This window comes from Engystomops pustulosus, chromosome 2 (genome assembly GCF_040894005.1).
Source record: "Engystomops pustulosus chromosome 2, aEngPut4.maternal, whole genome shotgun sequence".
Taxonomy (NCBI): domain Eukaryota; kingdom Metazoa; phylum Chordata; class Amphibia; order Anura; family Leptodactylidae; genus Engystomops; species Engystomops pustulosus.
In genome coordinates this window covers 230,435,799-230,457,744 of record NC_092412.1, presented here as the reverse complement: position 1 = coordinate 230,457,744, position 21,946 = coordinate 230,435,799, and the positions used below count along the sequence as shown (strand labels likewise).

At 41.8% G+C, this 21,946-nt stretch overlaps 2 protein-coding genes across 7 annotated transcripts in view; one reads left to right on the top strand and one right to left on the bottom strand.

Moving 5' to 3' along the window:
• The window catches only part of CMSS1 (cms1 ribosomal small subunit homolog), a 215,855-nt gene that overhangs the window by 162,219 nt on the left and 31,690 nt on the right, over window positions 1-21,946 (bottom strand). The window contains exon 1 of one of the 3 annotated variants that reach the window (XM_072138483.1): window positions 20,213-20,284. The exons of the other annotated variants lie outside the window; for them this stretch is intronic. Within the exon in view, the coding sequence (XP_071994584.1) occupies window positions 20,213-20,269 (57 nt within the window). The 5' untranslated portion in view covers window positions 20,270-20,284. Of the gene's footprint in view, window positions 1-20,212; window positions 20,285-21,946 lie in introns of those variants that run through there. 3 annotated transcript variants of the gene reach the window in all.
• Window positions 1-21,946, top strand: part of FILIP1L (filamin A interacting protein 1 like) — a 175,760-nt gene that overhangs the window by 132,041 nt on the left and 21,773 nt on the right. Inside the window, exon 1 of one of the 4 annotated variants that reach the window (XM_072138482.1) lies at window positions 14,466-14,541. The exons of 2 other annotated variants lie outside the window; for them this stretch is intronic. In XM_072138482.1, the coding sequence (XP_071994583.1) occupies window positions 14,489-14,541 (53 nt within the window). In that variant the 5' untranslated portion in view covers window positions 14,466-14,488. Of the gene's footprint in view, window positions 1-14,465; window positions 14,542-18,133; window positions 18,576-21,946 lie in introns of those variants that run through there. One more of the 4 variants, XM_072138481.1, reaches the window with a different exon arrangement.

Sequence of the window (21,946 nt, the reverse complement as noted above, 5' to 3'; positions counted from 1 at the left end):
ATTAGGTTTCATTTAGCAATATTCAACCTACACACGCCAGCAATCTATAATCCCATCCCAGCGTTATCTTTATACAGTATTACGGCCAAATCAAAATTCAATGTATGAACAAAAGCAAATGTGTTCTACAGCCACCAGCTATTCCTCAGAACTGCTCCGCACACATGCATGCTCTGCAGAGCATAGATTTGTCTTTAACAAAATAAGAGTGTAAAGCTGGTTCCAGATAGTCCATAAAACCAGCCAAATAGAGTTAATTAATAATTCCTTTATTTATATAGCGGCTACAGATTACGCAGCGCTGCACAAAACTTGCCAGATCAGTCCCTGTCCCCAATGGGGCTCACAATCTAAATCAACCTACTAGTTGATTACAAGGAAACCGGAAGACCCAAACACGGAGCAAACATACAAACTCTTTGCAGATGTTGACCTGGGTGGGACTTGAACCCAGGACCCCAGCGCTGCAAGGCTGTAGTGCTACCCACTCAGCCACCATGCTACATGTGTGGATGGCCCTTAAAGCAAACATACTTATTTCCTACTGCTCCAATTGCTTTGTGGAACTCTCTTCAGAACAACGTTCATAATTCATGTTGGTTATTTTATTTCCTTTGCCGTATCACCTCAAAAATAATCTTTAATCATCCCTGGAAATGATGCTAATTAGTGCTCTGTCACAATTCCATCCTTCCGACTCTCCCACTGTTTATGCAATGCTCACGTGAAATCGACACAGTTCCCTGTTCATTATAAAAAAAGAAAATTAGTAAATAAAGTACAGGTTCGGGCTCATGCGCAGTACAGACAAGAGACAATCACTCAGCCGGGCCAGGAGGAGGATAGTGCAGAACTAGGAGCCAATGATGCCTGAATGGGCAGAGGAGAGTAGAGAGCTGAAAAGGGGAGTTTGCCACTCCATGGGTCCCTCAATACGTGCCTAGTGCATTTTTATCCTGGGGTTGTCACTACATGTACATATGACCATTGAGGCCAGCGAACAGAACATTATCACTTCCAGTCTGATGGAGTAAGGAGCTGGAACTTGGGCAACTGTGAGAAGGCAAAATAAATCTACACTAAATTAATAAAATCAGGGGTGCTTACTCATAGATCCAGGCACTATAGTAATATTCTTATACTAGTTATCCATGGCCTCTTTCCTTTTAAAATCAACTTTTAACATTATGCTAATTAACCTGAGGGGCTCCTGTGGGTGTTCAAGAGCCCATCTGTGCTGCAAATTCACAGGAGTACTTCCTCCCTTCCACCATATACTGAAACTTCATCTGCTGCAGATCAGATTGGGGAGGAGAGACAGGCTCATCATCGTAATTTTTAAAGTTGATTATAGAAGGAAGGAGGCCATGGATAACAAATATAATAAGATTACCACAGTCACGGTGGCTGGATCTATGAGTAATGTCCCTGGTTTATCCACGCTTTATTTTGATGGCAGATTTCCTTCAAGAATATATTTTCAGTTTCTTTTTCCTTTTTTTTTTTTTACCCAAAGCCCTTTCTTCCCCCAACCGTTAATTTTAATATTTTGAATAAATTAAATCAGATTTTTTTTTTTTTTTAACAAAAGTAGAAAAAGATATTTGCCATTTTAAAATGAAATACAGTCTTGTCTAGGCAAATATTTCTGCAGCTACAAAATACGGTAATAAAGATTTGTGTGTTCAAAGTCACAACTAACATAAAACATCAGAATTGCCCTGACTAAAGTATCAGTAAAATAAAACATGTTGTATATTACAAAAAGACAAATAACAGACCTACATAAAGGGAAAAGCCGGCACTAAAGATTCCGGGGAAGTCAGAGACAACTGTACCCTGTAAGCAGGAGGCAATAAATAATTCCTTAACGCTGCAAGAAAATGACTCATTCTTTTTGGTGGTTATGACTGAAGTTAGAGCTAACAAAAAATGATGAATCTCAAAGAAAATATATTTTTGTACAACAGGGCATTCAACCTCTGCTAAAAAAAAGGAATTTTCCAGTGTCTGGAGAAAAAAAAAATGTATTTTTAAAGGCACACGCGACGTTCCAGATGCTGAAACAAAATAAAAAAGCCTTTCAATTACCAGTATTGGAAGCCAATGGCTATTAGCATGAACACAGAGGATATCTGCAGCGGGCGCCAATGATAAGAAGGTGGTTGCCCAACAGACAATGTACAAAAAAAATATACCAACTCAGTTGTAGGTTTCCTCCGGGTCCTCAGTTTTCCTCCCACATTCCAAAGCACACTGGTAGGCTGATTAGATTGTGAGCCCCATGAGGACAGGGACTGATTTGGCAATCTCTGTGCAGCGCTGTGTAATCTGTGTGCGCTATATAAAGATTATATTATATTATTGTACAACCCCTATTGTTAGAGGTCCAACACCAAATCGAGATTAAAGGACATCTACCACCAGGATCAAGGACTGTAAACCAGGAACAATGTCCTACAGGTGTGTGCCCCTCTGGCAGGATCCGCTCTTCTTAGCTTATGTCCTGGTATTTAAAAAGAAAAAGCTTTTAAAATTATGCAAATTAGCCACAGGGGCTTCGGGCTCCATAAGTGTTAAGGGAGCCTGGAGCCCCTCAGACTCATTTGTACATTTTGGACCCTACACGAAGGGGCGAAGTAGATTAATGGGGTAAAACATGGTGACAGGTTTCTTTTTAAAGGCAACTATTTTGGAGCACATCAAAACTAATTCTTAGGCTGCATTCACACTACCGCGAGGGGGACGTATATACGGCCGACGTATATACGGCCGATATACGTCCCCCATAGACGGCAATGGGCGCACGGCGCCCTACGGGAGCGGTACGGTGCAGCACACGTGCGGCACCGTACTGCTCCGTGCCCCGTGAAAAAATAGGACATGTCCTATTTTTTCAGGGCATACGGCGCCGTGCGCCATATATCCCTATGGAGAGGGGCGGGGGTGAGCAGCGCTCTCCCCCTCCTCCTCTCCCCGCGCGCTGCCGTGTGCCCGCCGTGCTACGGTACGGTGGGCACCGGTCGTGTGAATCCAGCCTTAGTGTGTCGTGTCGGAGGACATATAGTTCTTCTCTTGTGTTTTGAGATTTTTTTTTTTTCCAGTCATACTCCACACCTTCGCCAAAGAGATTGATTCTAGTACCATATGAAGGAAGTAGATGCCATTAAATAGACTTGTAATGGCCCACTATTTTCCCACAGCCCAGGGACCATGGTCGTCTAAATCCACCCCTGGGTAAGATGTGCACGTACCACACACTATCACTGCGTAACAAGTGAAACCATCAGCAGGGAAGACAAAACACTATAAATTAAAAGGCGATTATAACTTGTTGAAAAAAAAAAACTTTACCCATAAATGAATGGGCCTTCTGAACATAATCATATGATCAAAATTTCTTAATTATGCTAAAGTTATGTGAAAGTAAATATGCACAGACAGTATTATAAATCAAATTCTCTTGTAGCAGATAGAAGATTGCCTCTGAGCCACCACATTCATTCGGTAGTACAAAGGGGCCTCCATTTTTGTAATTGGAAGGATTTTCAGGATCACACATCCTTAAATTTGGCAAGAGATAATGAATACACAAAAAGAGAGTCAAAGCACCGCTGTGCATACACCCAAATAGGGACCCAAACTATGATCCAGAACTGAAAGCCGTTCTAAAAGTGAGGTTAATACCCGAATGGCCTTACATAGAAAAAATTACCCTGAGTATCCAATTAAAAAGAATAGACTTCCCTTTAAATTCGCCTACAAAAAGTTTTACTTGTACATTTTAAAATGGGGGGAAAAAGTATGAAAATGCCAAAAAATTTAAAAAAAATAAAAATTTAAATTTCCTGCCCATATTCTACAACACTGGCGCTTTCCTCAAACATGCACGAGGAGGGGAGAGCAAAAAGAAAAAAAAAAAAAAAAAAAAAAAAAAAAAAAAAGGAAAAAAAAAAACGACTCAGCTATTAACTGCACTCGCAACAAAGGAAATGATCTAATGCAGTTGGACAGCTCGCTCTGACTAGACACTTGGCTGCCAACATAAAATAATAAAGATATAGGAAGCTGGACCAGCTTAAACAACGTCCCCACCACAGAGGGTTACCCTGGAAACAGGAGACTAAAGTATGTGAATATATCCTGGAAGAGAACACAGCAAGAAAACAAGAAAGCATGGACCAAACACGCCAGCTCAAGACATGGCCGAGGGGACACTGCCATACCGGCACCTTCACCCAGAAGCACATTTGTTATTTTAGTAGAAATTTATTAGCATGTACATAATACAATGGCCACATTCTGAAAAAAAAAAAAAGAGGAGGAGTTAAAGAAGTACCAACGATTAAGAACAGGCAGCCCCCAACTTAAGGACACCCGACTTGCAGGAAGACTTCTCTGTCCACTGTGACCACTTTAGTCCCAGACTGCAATGATCAGCTGTAAGTTGTCAGTAATGAAGCTTTATTGATAATCCTTGATCCCATGACAACCAAAATTGGGAAAATCCAAAAGGGCACGGGGACAAAAAAAAAATAAAAATAAAAAATTGTCTGGAGTTACAATGATATAAATGCCTGTACTACAATTTTATTGCAGCAGCCATATTTCCAAGAAAGGCAACAGGAAGTGCAGCCATATTGGTTACTTTTCAAATGCGCTCCAACACTTAGTTGTTGAGTAAATATGGTAAAAAAAAACTTTGATATACATTACTGATGGCAGATGCCACATACGTGGTCAGTATCTGTGGCCAGTCAGTGGAACTAGAGGGTAGCTATGTAATAATTATTTAAGGGCACCTCCATCAACCTAAATCTGGCCACTGGAAACTTGGCTATTTCAGTGGTTTGAGTAAAAGTGTTCATGGCTGAAATATTTGATTAATTAGTAGACGGTCAGGTAAAGAAAGACATGGTAAGCTATAAAGGAACGGGTGCAGGTGGGCACCACAAAGCTGCAGGGCTAGAGGTGGGCCCAAAACTGCAGCATTGTAACTTTAACCCTTCTCTAACATCTAGCAGACATTTTTTAATCCCTTGGGGTGGTCTTGAGGTTTAGGTCAACTACTAGGACAAATGAAAAAAGAAGTTATTCTCATGAGGATACCCCTTGTACAAAGCTGATCTCTGCCATCCCATGTATATAAAGTGGTGGACATCTGCGATACTCTTCTAAAACCACCAGAAAACCCTTATCACTACATCCAATTGCCCACAAAACTGATATATTCTGTAGAAAAGGATGGCTTACTGTACTACTGTATCCACCGAAACAAATGCATATGCAGTCAGGGATACAGGGAAGAGAACCATCAGGGAAAAGTCAGAGGCCCTGTATATATTTGAGGGAGGGCATGCCAAAATAGGCAGAAACATGTATAGCAAGCTTAAAAGGGGTTGTCCACTTTCATAAAATAATTGATATAGTTTGTGTAGTGAAAAGTTATACAATTTTCCAATATACTTTCTGTATCAATTCTTACAGCTTTGTACATAGATCTCTGCTTGATGCCTTTTTACTGTCATTCAACAGGAATCTTCCTGTAGATACCTGGTCATGTGCACCATCATATAATGTCCCATAGTTGTACGGCTTGTTATATCCCTGGTCATGTGATGTCCCACAGGTGCACGGCTCGTTATATCCCTATTCATGTGATGTCCCACAGGTGCACGGCTCGTTATATCCCTGGTCATGTGATGTCCCACAGGTGCACGGCTCGTTATATCCCTGGTCATGTGATGTTACACAGTTGCATGGCTCATTATACCCATCATCATGTAATGTCCCACAGGTGCACAGCTCGTTATATCCCTGGTCATATGATGTTCCGTAGGTGTATGGCTTGTTATATCCCTAGTCATGTGATGTCCCACAGGTGCACGGCTCTTTATCCCCCCCCCTGCCATGATGTCACACAGGTGCACAGCACATTATAACAAACAGTTCTGATTACTGTTCTATGGTATAACGAGCCGTGCACCTGTGTGACATCACACAACCATGAACCGGTTGTCCACAGGAAGTGAACAATGAAGCTTCCTACAGAATGACAGCAAGCAGAGATCTTGAAAAACGTCCGAAATTGATACAGAAAGTATTTTGGAAAATTCTATAACTTCTCATTACACAAAAATATCAGTTATTGGATGAAAATGGACAACCCCTCTACATCTATCTACAAAAGAAAAAGTTCTGTAAGGAAGCTGAACAAGCAGGGGATAATCAAACATTCTCACTCTAGATGAAAGGGTCTCTATAACAACACATGCCGTAAATCACAATCAGTAGCAAAGCAATGTATATGCAAATCTACTTAAAAGTTTTGTAGGTTAAATGTAGATTTGTCACTGTGTAATGATGTCAGAGGTTACATATGTAGTTAATTCTGTTGTGCTAACGCTGTCTTTAGTTACAAGGGCTGCATATATGAAGTCACACACCTGTGGTCCCCAGCAGGAACTACACTTCGCACACTCACAATATGAACACAGGGGCTTTCATACAATAAAATTAGCTCATTTTTATTGTGCAACAATTGCCAAAACAACCAACTACATTGTGCTCCCCACAAAGGGAACCTGGAATTCACGAGGGCAGGTGGTCCCTACACTACAGACAGAAGATACAGTTTCACAAATGTATTCCTATAAGACGGGAATTTCATTAGGGGAGACTGCGGAGAAGAATTCATGGCTTGGCTCCTAGTAGTGGGATGGAGAAAAGACCAGGAATTAATGTACAAATTGGTTTATTTATGAAAACAAAATAACCATGGATATGGGAATCAGGAGGCAGCCAGGGATTACTTGGACGCTGGGTTGCACATATTGAGAACCTGAGTAGTGGAAAGTCAAAATGTGGTCATAAACGGCTGAAAAACCATCCTAAAAAGTGGTTTGTCAATTTATAACCATTTTGTCTACATAAATCTATAAAAGCGTTGACCATTACCGTATATACTCGAGTATAAGCTGACCCGAGTATAAGCGAGATCCCTAATTTTACCACCAAAAACTGGGAAAAACCTATTGACTGGAGTATACAGCCAGCCCCCATGTAGTATAAAGCCAGCCCCCATGTAGTATAAAGCCAGCCCCCATGTAGTATAAAGCCAGCCCCCATGTAGTATAAAGCCAGCCCCCATGTAGTATAAAGCCAGCCCCCATGTAGTATAAAGCCAGCCCCCTGCCAAGCGCATACGTTTTTATATTTCTTAATACTCACCAGCGGCGACACTGCAGCATCATAGTGTGCGCCCACAGGCAGATTGCATGAACGCGACTCTGCCGGCTTAAGAAGAGAAAAGAAAGCCGCCGGCAACCGCGCCAAGGATCCGGACACAGGAGGGGGAGTATTACGTTTTTAGTTTTTAATTGACTCTAGTATAAGCAGAGGTGAGGTTTTTTCAGCACATTTTTTGTATATGCGGTAGATTGGTTTTACACTTAGTAGATTCGTTCTAGATATACATGTCCATATTTTGGGTTCATTTCGCAGAACTACTAAAGTCCTGTGCAACAATCATGTGATCCAAGAATGGAATAGTAGCCGGAACTGACAACATCGCGGAAAACGGAGAAGCCTTGCATGGGATTAGAAATCATAGTAGTTGGGTAAAATAACTTGGCCACAGTCTTTATTTATTACCTTACAAAATAGAATTTTGTAAAAACCAAGACCAAGATTAACTGTAACTCAAGTATAATAAAATTAAGCTCAGCTATGAGCATCAAGTGAATAAAACTCAAAAATTAATTTAAATGAAAGCCATTTTACTCAAGTACATAAACAAGGCCACGGTGAAAATTAAAAAGGCTTAGATATGGGGGGGGGGGGTGTCAATCGAGGTGCAGACGATAAATACAGCATATTTATTTAAAACTTGTCCATGTGACCACAAACACTGGCTCATTGTCACCTGGGGCTAGAACTGATCTTCCCCTCGTGACAACTGACCACTGGCTAATGGCTGGAGCCAATCAAAACCTGTTTCAACCTTAGAAAAAATTTCCCGCCAAAACTACCTGAGGTAAAAATCAAGAGAGGATTTATAATCCTATAAGCATCCCTCCTTAGGGTCTGGGCTCCATATATTCCAGTCAGAGCGCTGCATCACAAGAGTTTTCCAAGATATGACCAATCTGTGGATGACCATAGTATTGGTCATCAATATTTGGAATGAGAGGATTAACTAGGGAACGGAACACAAAGAAAACCCATTCCCTGTGTAGCAACTGAGTAACTGCAGTCTAGCTCCCATTCACATAAAAGGAAACTAATCTGCACTAATCTGGTCAGGCCACTTAACACAGAATGGAGCAGTCTGCCTTTGAGAATGGGTGTTGGACAACCACCCCCCCCCCCCCCGATACGGGTGTCTCATTCTATGGATCACAAATATTCCGATTCCAGAAAACACCGACGTACCAAGTTTTCAAGACTGAACTCACCCAACTAACCATACCTTCTTCTGCATTGTATAAAAGAGATTTACAGACACATATTACCCAAAAAGACCGCCTTTTGGCCTTAATAATAATAATAATTCTTTATTTATATAGCGCACACAGATTATGCAGCGCTGCACAAAGCATGTCAAATTGGTCCCTGTCCCCATGGGGCTCACAATCTAAACAACCTAACAGTATGTTTTTGGAGTGTGGGAGGAAACCGGAGTACCCAGAGGAAACCCACGCAAACACGGAGAGAACATACAAACTCTTTGCAGATGTTGACCTGGGTGGGATTCGAACCTAGGACCCCAGAGCTGCAAGGCAGAAGCGCTACTCACTCAGCCACCGTGCCGCCCCAGCCTTGTTTGGCCAAACGGGAATCAGTTCATAGATGACATTTGTATCAGGAGTACAGAAAATGTAAATACAGCCGGTCCCCTACTTAAGAACACCCGACTTACAGACAACCATAGTTACAGACAGACCCCTCAGACCTCTAGTGAAGCTTTCTGAATGCTTTACTATAGTCCCAGATTGCAATGATCAGCTGTAAGGAGTCTGAAATGAAGCTTTACTGATAATCCTTGGTCCTATTACAGCAAAAAATGTTTAAACTCCAATTGTCACTGGGGCCAATTTGTTTTTTTTGTCTGGATCTACAATTATAAAACATACAGTTTCGACTTGCATACAAATTCAACTTAAGAACAAACCTCCGGACCCATTCTTATACGTAACCCAGGGACTGCCTGTAATCCATCGAGCGTGACAGTAGCTCGAATTATGGGACATAGCTTTACATTAAAAGGTGAAGTACTAAAGGATTCAGTGGATCTTGTAAGACTGTCTTGTTTCAGATTTTTTTTTTGTTTTTAAATACTAAGAAATTCTGGATCACAAAGGCCCATAAATGAATATTACACAAAAACATTGCATCACTACTATTGTTCTGACATCTTGGGCACATTGAATGAAGTAACAGGGAGAGAAGATAGGCTGCTACACCGGGAAAAAAAAAAAAAAAGTCAGGAACTTTACAAAAGCCAGAACAGGAATACGTCACCTCAAATTTGTAATGGAAACAAAAAAAAAAAAGACCCAAATACATTCTTGGGTTAATGTTATAAATCTAAATTTCAACCCAGAGTGAAAATTCTGTAGATTAATGAAAAACGGCAATTACAGGATTACGGTTCTCTGTGGGCAGGAGGCAAGATCTATGGATCACGCTATAACACTCCCGCTTATGGTTGCATCTCATCTGAAGAGCAGGTACTTACATCTGGAGCAGATTATTTACTAGGAAACATAAGAGATTTGTTTGGAAAAGCATAAAAGGAAAAAAAGCAGGAATGCAGAACGTGATATATCCTACTGTAACACCGGCACCGCGCGCACCTCATATTCAGTGCCCCCCCCCCACCTCCCCCCCCAAAAAAACTCCTCCCATAGAGGAGATCCATTTTCTGATCACCAGGAGAGTACACTGGATAATGGGATCAGACATCAAATACCAAAAATCTGCTTGCATAAGCTGGACTAAAACATAAAGCACAGTAGGAAAAACAAGAAACACGTGTGACATACGGTATGTACCTTGATACTGCGGAAAGTTGCTTGTGCAGTACAAACAGATTCTGCTGCGGTGTTTGAAGACTACTATTATTCACAATAAATGAAACCTGTCCCCACATTTTTTACATATACAGCTAGTGACAGGTTCCCACAGAGCCCTATTAACTGGCACCCTTCTTTTATTTAAAAATGGTTTCCCTCACATCCCCATAAAATCAACTTTATATCAGTGGGGGCATGTGCTGTGTGGTCAGCCCCTCCCATCAACTTTTCTCCATGTCCCATGCCTCTTCTAAGCAGGTCATGTGACCAGTGTAATGTCATCTAAGGTCCTTTACCTAATTAGATTTGCAATGTCTACCCCATGTATGCATCTGATCACATGAAATGATAGCATGCCTCCATGGACTTCTACTTCTCCCCACCCTTTATGAATTCATGTGATCAGATACATACATGGGCTAGATGTAAATTTTACTAAAGGACCTTAGATGACATCACCCTGGTGTTGCATAACATGAAGTGCTCAACGATGTTAAAAGCTCTCTCGGTCTTCCATACAGCAGCATGTCCTAGCAGTGAGACCTGACAATCAGGAACAAGGAGGCAGGGCAAATGAAGAAATATTTACTATGCAGGACTGGAAAGGAACTATTTAGAAATAGGGGGAAATACTTTTTAAATCATAGTTTTTAACAAAAGATTTATTTTACGTGTGTTAATTTAAAAGGCAGGTTCTCTTTAATTCTGTGCTCCACGGAGTCTTTATTTATAAACCAGTATTAATTCCTTGGTGCTGTACATTCACACATACATTAAATCAAGACTAGAACAAATGGAACATACATATAGTAGGAAAGCAGGTGGTCTTGAGAGGATTGGAGATTACTAATGGGATGGTATTATGCGATTAGGTCACTGATATATGGAGTGGACAGATTGTGGACAGCTTTCCAAGTCATAATTAGAGGATTAAAGGGAACTGGTCAGCATTTCTGACCGTACAGAGCTGTAGACCGTGTAGACTGTATTTTGCTTGGACTGTAGTGCACTGAAGTGTGGGTTCTCTACAATGTAGAGGGTGGGTGGGCTGTGGTGTGAAAAAAATCTCACACACTAGTGCACCAGTGATCGATGTCCAGCTACAATCCTTGAGCACAAATTATTATTTTTTTCACAATCCTGCTACTAACACACAGAAAGGTGCGATTACACAAGACACTCCTACCCGACATGGTCAGCAACTTTGTGGGATGAAAACTACCAGTATTACCATATATACTCAAGTATAAGCCTAATTTTTCAGCACAAAAAAAAATGTGCTGAAACCCCAAACTCGGCTTATACTCGAGTAAAAAGAATATAGGTTTTACCAGGTTTTTGTGGTAAAATTAGGGGACTCGGCTTATAATAGAGTATATACGGTACATTTTTTAACAAGCTCGCTCCTATAACTAGGGTTCCAGGGCAAATTAAAACCCCACATCCAGATTCTGCATATGTAGTCCATAGTTGCACCATGTCCATTCACAGTGCTCCGTTCCCAGAATGCCTCTCCTGAAAATATCTATAGACTGTAGCTTAATTACCCTTTGTCAAACTGGGCAAGTGAAGGTGCATGGTAGACCTTGAGGCCTTGGCCATGATGCACCAAAATCCTCATTAGCATATATATTAAAAATGCATATTACTATACATTCAGGACAAGGATTTTATCTAGATGGGAATGTTAATGATACATGGCACTACCAAATGAGACCTACCCGCAGTTTATAATTACTATGTATTTTGAGACATCTTAAATCTCTCCCTAATATAGATGCATGGCCTTAATGAGAAGTAGTTGGCACAAATGTTTTTTCCACGGCTTTTTCCCCCTTGGCCAAATTATAATCATATCCGACAAAAAGCAGAAATTTAGGACTTAAGTACATAAAAACTGATAAAACAGGTTCCATTAAATATGACTTCATCAGATGTAATTCGGGTGGCAAGTGAGTTCTGCTATATACAGTACATGTTTGTCTGCTCTCTTTAATTAGAAAGAGTTGAAGTTCCCCATTCACCAAAATCCCAGGACACTTCTGTTTTTTTTTTTCATAGGAACAACAAAGCAAAACCTATTATTAGTTGTCAGGGAGACGGAGCTTTGTTTAGTAGTGTAGGAGGCATTGTGGCTATGTTTGCCTTGTCTTTTCTGCACTTGTGGCCATATTTTTGCTGTTATTTCGAGGAATGACGAACATTATGCACCAGGCTATAATCTCATAAACCTTTCATTCCAACTACAAAATAAGATCCAGTTTAACTGCTCAACTAAGTGGAGCTCCGATCTAGTTCATATTCAGTCGTCCGGACTTCATACTCTGATCAAAAAAGGAAACTAAAAAAACGTTACAGAGCAATCTGTTATTTATTAAAGGGGTTGTTTAGCATTTTGAAATCCTAATAGCACCATACCGGTGCCCTGGATGCTGGGGTCTTTGGGTGGAAGGCTAGGGGCTGTCTGCCTTTGTCCATGGTGCAATGGATTTGGAAAGTGTATACATGGGTGATCGGAGTGCGACCCATTAACAAATTTACTCCCTTTCTTGGGGAACTATATATGTGGGAAGATATGCAGGTGTGCAGATATATGATCAATTAGTTTGGGTCTTCCTCGCTCAATGTTTTTTCAGAACCTACAGATTCAATACACTTTACAAGCTCAATTTGGTCCCGAGGCAGTGCCCTTTTCTTCTATAAAGGTGGTGATGAGCGGGGGTTAATATCGATCTTGGATGAGGTGGTGGGAGACCCGTTGGTTGAGGTCAGAAGGAAATGGGAGGATAAAATGGACCATATCACGGATAAGGAGTGGAGTCATCTCCGAGGCTGCTTTCCCTGAATGTGGCTCAAAGGCGGTCGCAGTCGTTTCTGCTCCATCAAACATATCGGACACCTCAGGTGCTGACAGGGGTGGGCTTGAGTGGGGACACTTGTTGTCCGTGATGCTCAGAGGATGAAGCGGACGATTTGCATATGTTTTGGATGTGCAGGGAGTTGGATACTTTATGGAGGGAGGCGCTGGAGTAGGTACACAGGGTGTTTGGGGTAGTGGAACCGAGGAACCCAAAGGTATGCATGTTACTTTATGTAGGAACAATTGGCGGTTGCAGAAGTGCTATATCAAGGGCATAAACCCATCACTAGGCGCTGGCTAGATGCTTCTCCCCCAAGAGCTAGGGAAGTAAGGAAGCTGTTAAATAACACCGTATGGATGGACTTGAAGGTGTATGTGAAAAGTGGAGTCGTTGACAAATTTGAAAAACAGTGGGGTAAGTGGCTAGACTCGGAAGAATTATTAAGGAGTTTGCTACGTGTACAACCTGGGGGACTGCTGGGTGTGTAATTAGAGGTGTGCCCTATACGTATGATAAGTTGAGTGCTGGAGGGGGGTGAAGATGTGGAGGGAGGAGGTATGTTGATGTAATTGATTTGGTAATGTTTTCTATGTTTTTGACATGGGATGATGTAATACATTGTGGTATATGCACCAATAAAGCGTCATTTGATTTATTAAAAAAAAAAAAAAAAAAAGCACCATACCTGTCTGTTTTGTGTTGTATTGCAGCTCAGTTCCATTCATTTTATTAAATTGGAGAGGAATAAACAGAGTCCCTTCTTACTACCCCTGCCGAACATGTTTTCTAAATTATGCTGCTATAGCATCTGATCCTTCCCTGACAAGCAGGGCATAAAGTCATTTCCATTGGCTGCTCTACAGTAAACAAAGGATCACCTGACCTTGTGGAGCGGATCAGGCCTGTCCACTAACATTTGGTGGATGTGCACATTGCTATACACTCTGAACACCAGGTGGCTCTATACTATGTATGTAAAATAGATACTTATTCAAAAGAGGGTAGTGCAAACATTTTGTCCATGTTATCATCCAGAAAGACTATAGATATTACTTTAATAAATTGGGAGCATATAAAAAGAGTAGTACTTTAAAGGGGTTGTCCAAGGGTAGAAAAATATTGCTGCTTTCTTCCAAAAACAGCCCTACACGTGCCCATGTTTTGTGCCACTACTGCAGCTTGGCTCCTTTCATCTCCATGCAGATGAGTTAGAATACCAACAAAGCAGCCATGTTTTCCAACCACCGTTTAAGGTGGCGTCTAATAATCTGTGGCCCTTGGGTGCTTAGACACTTCTTAGTCCTACACATGAATGAAAGAACAGTAACAGCAGATATGAAATATTGTGAAGGGTTTCTATTCACTTTTCATAAAATAGCCGGGTGTAATCTGTAGCAGATTAGATTATCCACAGGGGAAGTGGGAACACGAGTCTGATGTCATCAGGGCTGTTCACTGATAACCAGCACGGAGAACATTTCCCAGTGAACTGGTATAACTTGTTCTGATGGATTGTAGCCGGCAAATCTGTGGGATCTTACGTTGCATGTAATGTCCCGATGTAACCCAAGGGAACAAGCAGAAGGAGTACAGAGATTTTCCAGGTCAGTGCTTCCCGATAACAAATAATGTAGTTGACATACCATTTCTTTTTCAACAAGAACACATGTACTAATGTCTTGGCACAGCCGAGAGACCATGAGACCAACGTTCGGCATGGACTCAGAGTCAGTGTTCATAAAAGTCACCATTCTTCTTGGGTGAATGACTATGTTTGTCTCCTTCCATGTTGTCAAGTAGGAAATTTTTGTAACATCAGACGTCGGTGTAATGTGGCCTTTTTTTTTTTTTTTTAAAGTGAAAGTTGACAAATACAAAAATGTTGCCGATGATCAATCTGATCATTTGTTTTTTGTCCAGTCTTTCAAAAGATATGCCCCCCCCCCCCGATTTCCGATGTCCAGTTGCGCCATTTCGAATGTTAAAAGAATTCACTCCAGCTATGCATGGTAGGTGCCAAATTGGGCCCAAACTAACTGAACACTTATATAATTTCTCATAAGATGCTTCTCAACTCTTTTCAGGGATGTGCAGGAGACTTCAGGGAAAAAAGGGGGGGGGGGTGGAATCACTTTTGGTATCATGGAAATTTAAAATGCACATTAAGTGACCATTTCAGAAAATGGGGGCATATCATGTCTCAGAAAGGCCATGCCATATCTGCAGTAGACTTTCGAATACATGTTTTGGGTGGAATCCCTATTTAAAATTGAGACCACCTATCATTTATGGAGGTCAATACACTCCGATATATAGGTCATCCTTTAGAAGATTATACAGAGGTAACGGGGACCGATTGTTGGGCAGCATCTACAAACCTAGATTACATACGCTGTCAGCAAAATGCACAGATGGGTCATGTTCAGAGACGGAAGGACCATGCAAGAGAATTTTTAGTATTGTTCCATTGACAGGAAAGCACAGGAACTTTATTGAGGATAACCGGGTTTGGGGCATCTCCCCATCATCTGGTCTGACTTCTGGTGTGTAGGACCTATATGTCTTTGTGTGGATTGGACCTCACACAAAATGTTATCGATTAAGATTGAAATAGTATAACACTGCATTGCAATTGAAAACCTAAGGGTTTTACATATTTCACATATTTTTGGAGGGAGAAGTTATTCTTTTGCACCCAACACCTATATGAAGTGTCCCATTACCTTATATAGAGTACTGTTGGTTTCAGAGTGCTGATATTTGTGTAACATTGGATCTCCTATTCACTCCTATGGGAGTAACGGACAGAGTGGGAGATTTGAAGCTGCAGCATGGAAGGCTTCTGCAGCTTCACGGGCTGTTATACTGTCTCCCCTCCATTTGCTCACCTCGCCACTGACGTTGCTGACCGTAATCTCACAGCACCAGTAGACGTTTCAGCACACAGTGGGAGGTGGAAGTGTTACTACACAGTGTAACAGCCTATGAAGCTGCAGCAAAAAAGGGGCATCATTTTAAAAAGTTGATTTTAGAAGACAGGAGGCCATGGATAACAAATATAAGAAGATCCCCACAGTCACAGTGCCTGGATCTAGGAGTATGGTTTATTATGTTTCATTTTAATGCTTACTTTAAAGCGGGTGAGGAGTATGGTGGGTGTACAGAGGAGTAGGGGGTTGAGAGGGGCCATAAAAACAGAAGATTTTTCTCAACCCCTTAAAGCAGGGGTCAGGAACCTTTTTGGCCGAGAGAGACAAGAACACCACATATTTTAAAATGTTATTCCGTAAGAGCCGTACCATATGAACATGCTCCCGAGTAGATAGGTAGTCCCAGTGTTACGGGTGCCCCTGCGATCTACGGCACACCCGTGCCCCTCTCCGTGGTGGCACCCCTTTCAGAGTTCACTCAACTCACCACTTTCTGGCTCCCATCCCGGCTGGCCAGCACACACAAGCCGGCACTCGCAGATTTAAAGGGCCAGTGCGCTGCTGATTGGCGCTGCCCACTTCCCGGGTTCCTATAAAGACCGGCAGCTCCCAGCATTCCCCGCCGGATCTAAGTGCTTCATGCCTGTAAGGAAGCTTTCCACAGTGTTTCCTTCCAAAGTGTTGACCTCCCAATATGACCCCGGACCTGTTCCTGATTCTGCTCCTTCGCTGCCAGCCCTGATCTCTTTCTCCGTCCCTGACCTCGCATCATTGCCGCCTGCCTTGACCATCTGCCTGTTCCTGACCACGAAACTGCCTAGTGATCCTGTACCTTGACCTTGGCTGCCACCGTGGACAAGTCGCGCCTGTGGAACAACCTGGTGGTACCACGCTGCACCAAGACCATCCTGCTTTGCGGCGGGCTCTGGTGAAGACCGGGTGCCACTTAGATTCCGGTCCCAGTTGTCGGCTTACATCATTGTCCGTGGTGGTTCAGGGAGTTCACTACTTAAAATCCTGACACCCACCACATGCTTCCCAGTAGATAGGTAGTCACAGCACATACCTCCAATAGATAAGTAGCTACAGCACATACTCCCAGTAAATAAGTAGCTACAGCAGCCACAGCACATGCCCCCAAGTAAATAGGTAGTCACAGCACATGCCTCCCAGTATATAGGTTGCCTCAGCACATACCCCCAGTAGATGGGTCGCCAACCGCAAATACTTCCTTTAGATAGGTAGCCCCAACACATACCGCCAGTAGATAGGTAGCCCCAGCACATACCCCCAGTAGATAGGTGGTCACAGCAAAATAAAAAAAAAAAAAAAAAGAATATTCACTTACCAGCGCTCCCTGCAGCCAGCTCCTCATTGCTCCCACGCTCTTCTCTTTGACCCAGGTGATGGCACCTGGGTCGTAAAAAGGACGTAGGCTGCGGTAACATCGCTGCCTGTGTCCCGTGATCAGTCTAAGAGACACACAGCAGCCATCACTATTTATTAAAGATCTGTCTGAGAGCCAGATGCAGCCAACAAAAGAGCCACATCTGGCTCCCGAGCCATAGGTTCCCTACCCCTGCCTTAAAGGGTCAACTTACTGTGCTTAATACCAATATATCCGCAAATAGAGACCACGTTGCGGATGACCTGTGTGGCATCTGTATTTTTCATGTCTGCATAGAGTTCTATAGGGAGAACACAGCCGCAAAAACTAGCAGGAATAGGACCTGCCTCCATTGCATGGGTCCATTGAAATTAAAGGACAACATACAAGAGAAACCAACATTTGCGGAGCCTAATTTATATTACTGGTATTCACTGTTGTACAAGCATAATTCTTAATGATGAGTAATCCTACTGTAATATGCCACACTGATGATTCTACGGCTAAGACGGCAATAGAAAATCTAAATTTATACCCTTCAAAACTTCCCAAAATTTCGCAAACACAACTAAGAAAAAAACAAAAAAACAAGCCGAATAGTTTATCAACATTCTGCATTTAACCAGTCAGGAAACAAAAAAGCTGAAAATGTTTAACAAAAGAGCAATGGACTTCATCTGGCCTTCCCATCATCACTTGAAGAATTGTTGTGTAGTTACATCATCAGGAAATAAAATACTATCCCCCCAGAGAGCCCCCTCTACAGAAACACTAAGTCACAGCGCTTAAATCCACATCCTTTTACGGAGAGCTGCCCAAAAACCTTTTTTTCCTATATGAGAAGACAAAGTCAGTAGCAACGCGTTAAAGGATAAAAAAGTTTGCAGTCTGCAGTCCTGGTTATGACTCTAGGACTCGGTCACCTAATAACTTCCAATGACTTTATTATCAGCGAGTAGACAGGAGTTGCTGTAACACAAGCCTTCCGCACATTCTTGTTCAGCCCCGAACTGCGGAGACAAATGAAAGATTTCACACAGGCTTGAACTTCAGCTGGAGCCAGAAAACATTAATAAACTTTTCAAAGTCCTGGCGAGCCTTAGGGGTGCACTAGTCAGACAGCAGCATGCTCCTTATAAGGCAGGCCCATGACGTCAGGCTCTATAGGCTTGGGACAAGCTGAGAGCCTATCTTTCATTGTTTGCCTTTTCCATTGGAATGCTCACATCTCATGCCTGGGAGAAATCTGCCTCTCCGAAAAGTCCGTCCCTCTATGGGACAGCAGCAGCTGTGGCCATACTCTGCAGCTCCAAGACCCCAGGTAAGAGACTGGATGTTGGACTTTGTTATAGTCTTCTGCAAAACTACATGGTAATCTCAGCTCTGCTTCGTATAACTTTCCGTAACTTTGTGGAATCTTATGATCTTGCAAATCATTTAACAGCAACATGACAACTTCAGCACTGCTACATCTTAAGTTTATGCTAACTTCTTACTACAAGAATAATTCCGAATACTTAAGAGTATAAGGCAGCACCTGAATGGGGACATGTGCGCTGCTGAAGGACCTGTCATTGTAACATAGCAAAGTTGAATTTGTCATTAAATATAGAACAAACTGCAAACAAAATAAATAGATCACTTTGCCGGAACAAACGTGGATTTACTTTACCAGTTTATATACCAAAACTGCAGAGCCATTATGTAACCCTGCAGGATTGCTAATGATCCATAATGTTATGCTACATGACAACTTCAGCTCTGCTTCATCTACTGTATAGGAATATGCTACCAACAACATATGTACTGTTGTAATATGTATATGCATTATAGAAGATTATCAACGGCAGTGGTGTTTATGTAGATTATAGGAGACTATTAGCTGTGGGAGTGATGTTTTTAAGGGGGTTATTGGAGAATATTAGCAAGTGTAGTGATTTTTTTAGGCATTAGAGGAGAGTACTGGCAGGGATGTTTTTAAGCATTAAAGGAGAAAAATAGTGGTAGTGATGTTTATGGGGTTAAGAAGAAAATGTTTACAGAGGTAGTGCTTTTGGAACTGTAGAAGAGAGTATTAGCAGGGGCAGTGAAGTTTTGGGGGATTATTGGAGTAAAATATACATTTCTTTTTGCTGGTCTTCTCAGGACATTTGCATGAACAAGTAGGTTGCACCATAAAGCAATTTTCTATTTCACACAGTCCTATTAAAGTGCTACAGATGATCACATCCAGAGGTATCCGTAGAGAAGCACGTAGCAGCATGTAGCCCACCCCGTGTCTGCAGAGGTTATAGTGTTAGACATGATGCTCCGGTGGGGATTCTCCAGCATTCTTCAGTCACATGTTTTTGAGCTAAATGTTAACGAAACCTTAAAAAATTGCAGCTTGTCACTTATGAAGGTCTCACCATGTCGGTAAAGAAGGTCAGAAACTTCTCCAGAGTTCAGATTCCTCCTTGTACCATGTGCAGAGAATTAGGAAAACAAATAAAAATGTGTTTTTGGGAATATTAGAATAATATAAGAAATTCTTGGGTTGTGTACGACACTGGGAGAGGAGAACAAGCGTGTTCTGTGGAGACTTCAGAAAACTTCAGAGAAGTTACAAGTCATGCTCCTCAGAGCTATTGTTCTTGAGCAGACTAAACAAACACTGGACAGGCACAAATTAACCCCGGTCACAAACAAAGCAGAGAAAAGCTAGAAAATGAAAAAGAATAGATAAAAATGTGTCCACAAAAAAAAAAAAAACCTATTAATAGAGGTGGGACTGCTGGATGAAGCCTCTTGTTGAAGGACAGCGCTATAGGAAGGATAATTATAGTCTAGAAAATGGGTTTATGAGCCTAGGAAATAAGTAGGTAGGTAGAATATCCTTGCCAAAACGTCTTGCATAGTACTATGGATACGTGTAAAAGTAAATCATGGCTTATATGTGGTAATGGCTTCAGTACATACTGTATATCCTTGTCCAATTCCTTGTGGCTTCCTTGAGGTAAACTTAGGTAAGTCCATGATAGTCGCTGTCACCTATATCGTAGACAGAATCGGCAGCAGTCTGTATGCCGTTAATGAGCTTACAGGGTTACCCAAGAAAGGGGATTTCTGGCGCATATCTTGCTCCGTTATACAATCGCCTCCATACAAAAAGGAGGGATCCCGAGCCTACAAGTATATTTTTTTTTGGGGGGGAGGGGGCATATATGCTTTAGGTCCAGCAAGGCAATCAGCCAGCCATAAAAATTTAGAGGCTGCATAAAACTACTACAAAACATAAACCGCTTTAATTGCTGAAAGACATCTGCGTATTACCATAGTCAACCTATAACAAAAGTTTTGAAATTCACACATGTACTTGGATTAATGTTATACCATCAAGACCACATGTACCGCATCCGAAGATGACGTCATATCATGGGTATCTGTAATGGACATTATTAGGGAAAAAAATTACCTCAGAGCATTCAGGTACATAGAACATGAAGGCCAGAGCATGGGAACCTTATTTGCTGTATGTGCAGTTATATTCTTTTAAAGGCAATGTTTTTAGTCAAGGATATATGGCATCTAATCATATTTCTGACAGAAAAAAAAAAAGTATTGTATAAAATCGGAGGCATATGGTGGTACAATAGGAACCCATGGACTTGTATAACCCAATGGACATGAGGAAACACATGAGGCACAGCCTGTTTTTAATTAATATGTAGGACTACAAGTCTCAGCATGTAAAGGCAGCACACCCCATAATTCGATCAATGATGGGACATGATTCATCTCGTATAGAGAGAGAGTGACAAGCTGTGAACCCGTGTATGAGGCAATGACGCTTCGATGTCAGCAGGGAATATGCTTCTGTCTGCAAATTACCAGCTTTAATGGCACTTTAATAATACAGGGATGTTCAATATTAATCCTTTGTTTATACAGCGGCTGCATATTAGACCATGCAAAAAGGAGAATTTACTCCCACGCGTCAGTTCCTGCGCCGGTGAAGCTTACAATCAAATTTCCTTCCACTGAGGCAATGTGAACATGCCTCCCACACACACACATATACACAGAAGTTAGGGTCTAGTCAATGGGATGCCGCACAGCTAACCAGTAGCAGTATATGGATGGATGACTGGCCTGGTGACAGCGTGACGGGATACAGACTGCCAAAAACATTTGCATAGCTTGCTGTACAGTGGCAGGGAGTAGGAATTTATGTAACATTATATTAGGGAGTTGCCAGTCATGCAATAAGCTTATATAATCAATCAAGGCATGACTAACAAAACTATTATACTTCAAAATTTAAATACAGGCCAATAATCCTCTAGTTTTTGTACCACATTTTCATGCTAAAACTCTGTCCCAGTCAAATAACTCAAAATTATAATAATCCATGAGGCTGCTAGATCAGGTCACAAGATTCGATCCACACCTGATTTGTGACTGAGGTTCTACCAGGTATCCTATGTATGCTGTTCACGTTCACCACTTCTGTCCAGTTCACCTTTAGAGGAAATCTACCTCCAGGATGAAAGATTGTAAACCAAGCACACTTACATGCAGGAATGTGGCTCCTTTGGCAGGATCCGCTCTTCTTTCAGCTTCTTAGGACCTCGTTTTTAAGAAACAAAGATTTTAAACATTACACAAATGAGCCGTTGGGGCTCCAGGCTCCATTGACATCTATGGAGCCCC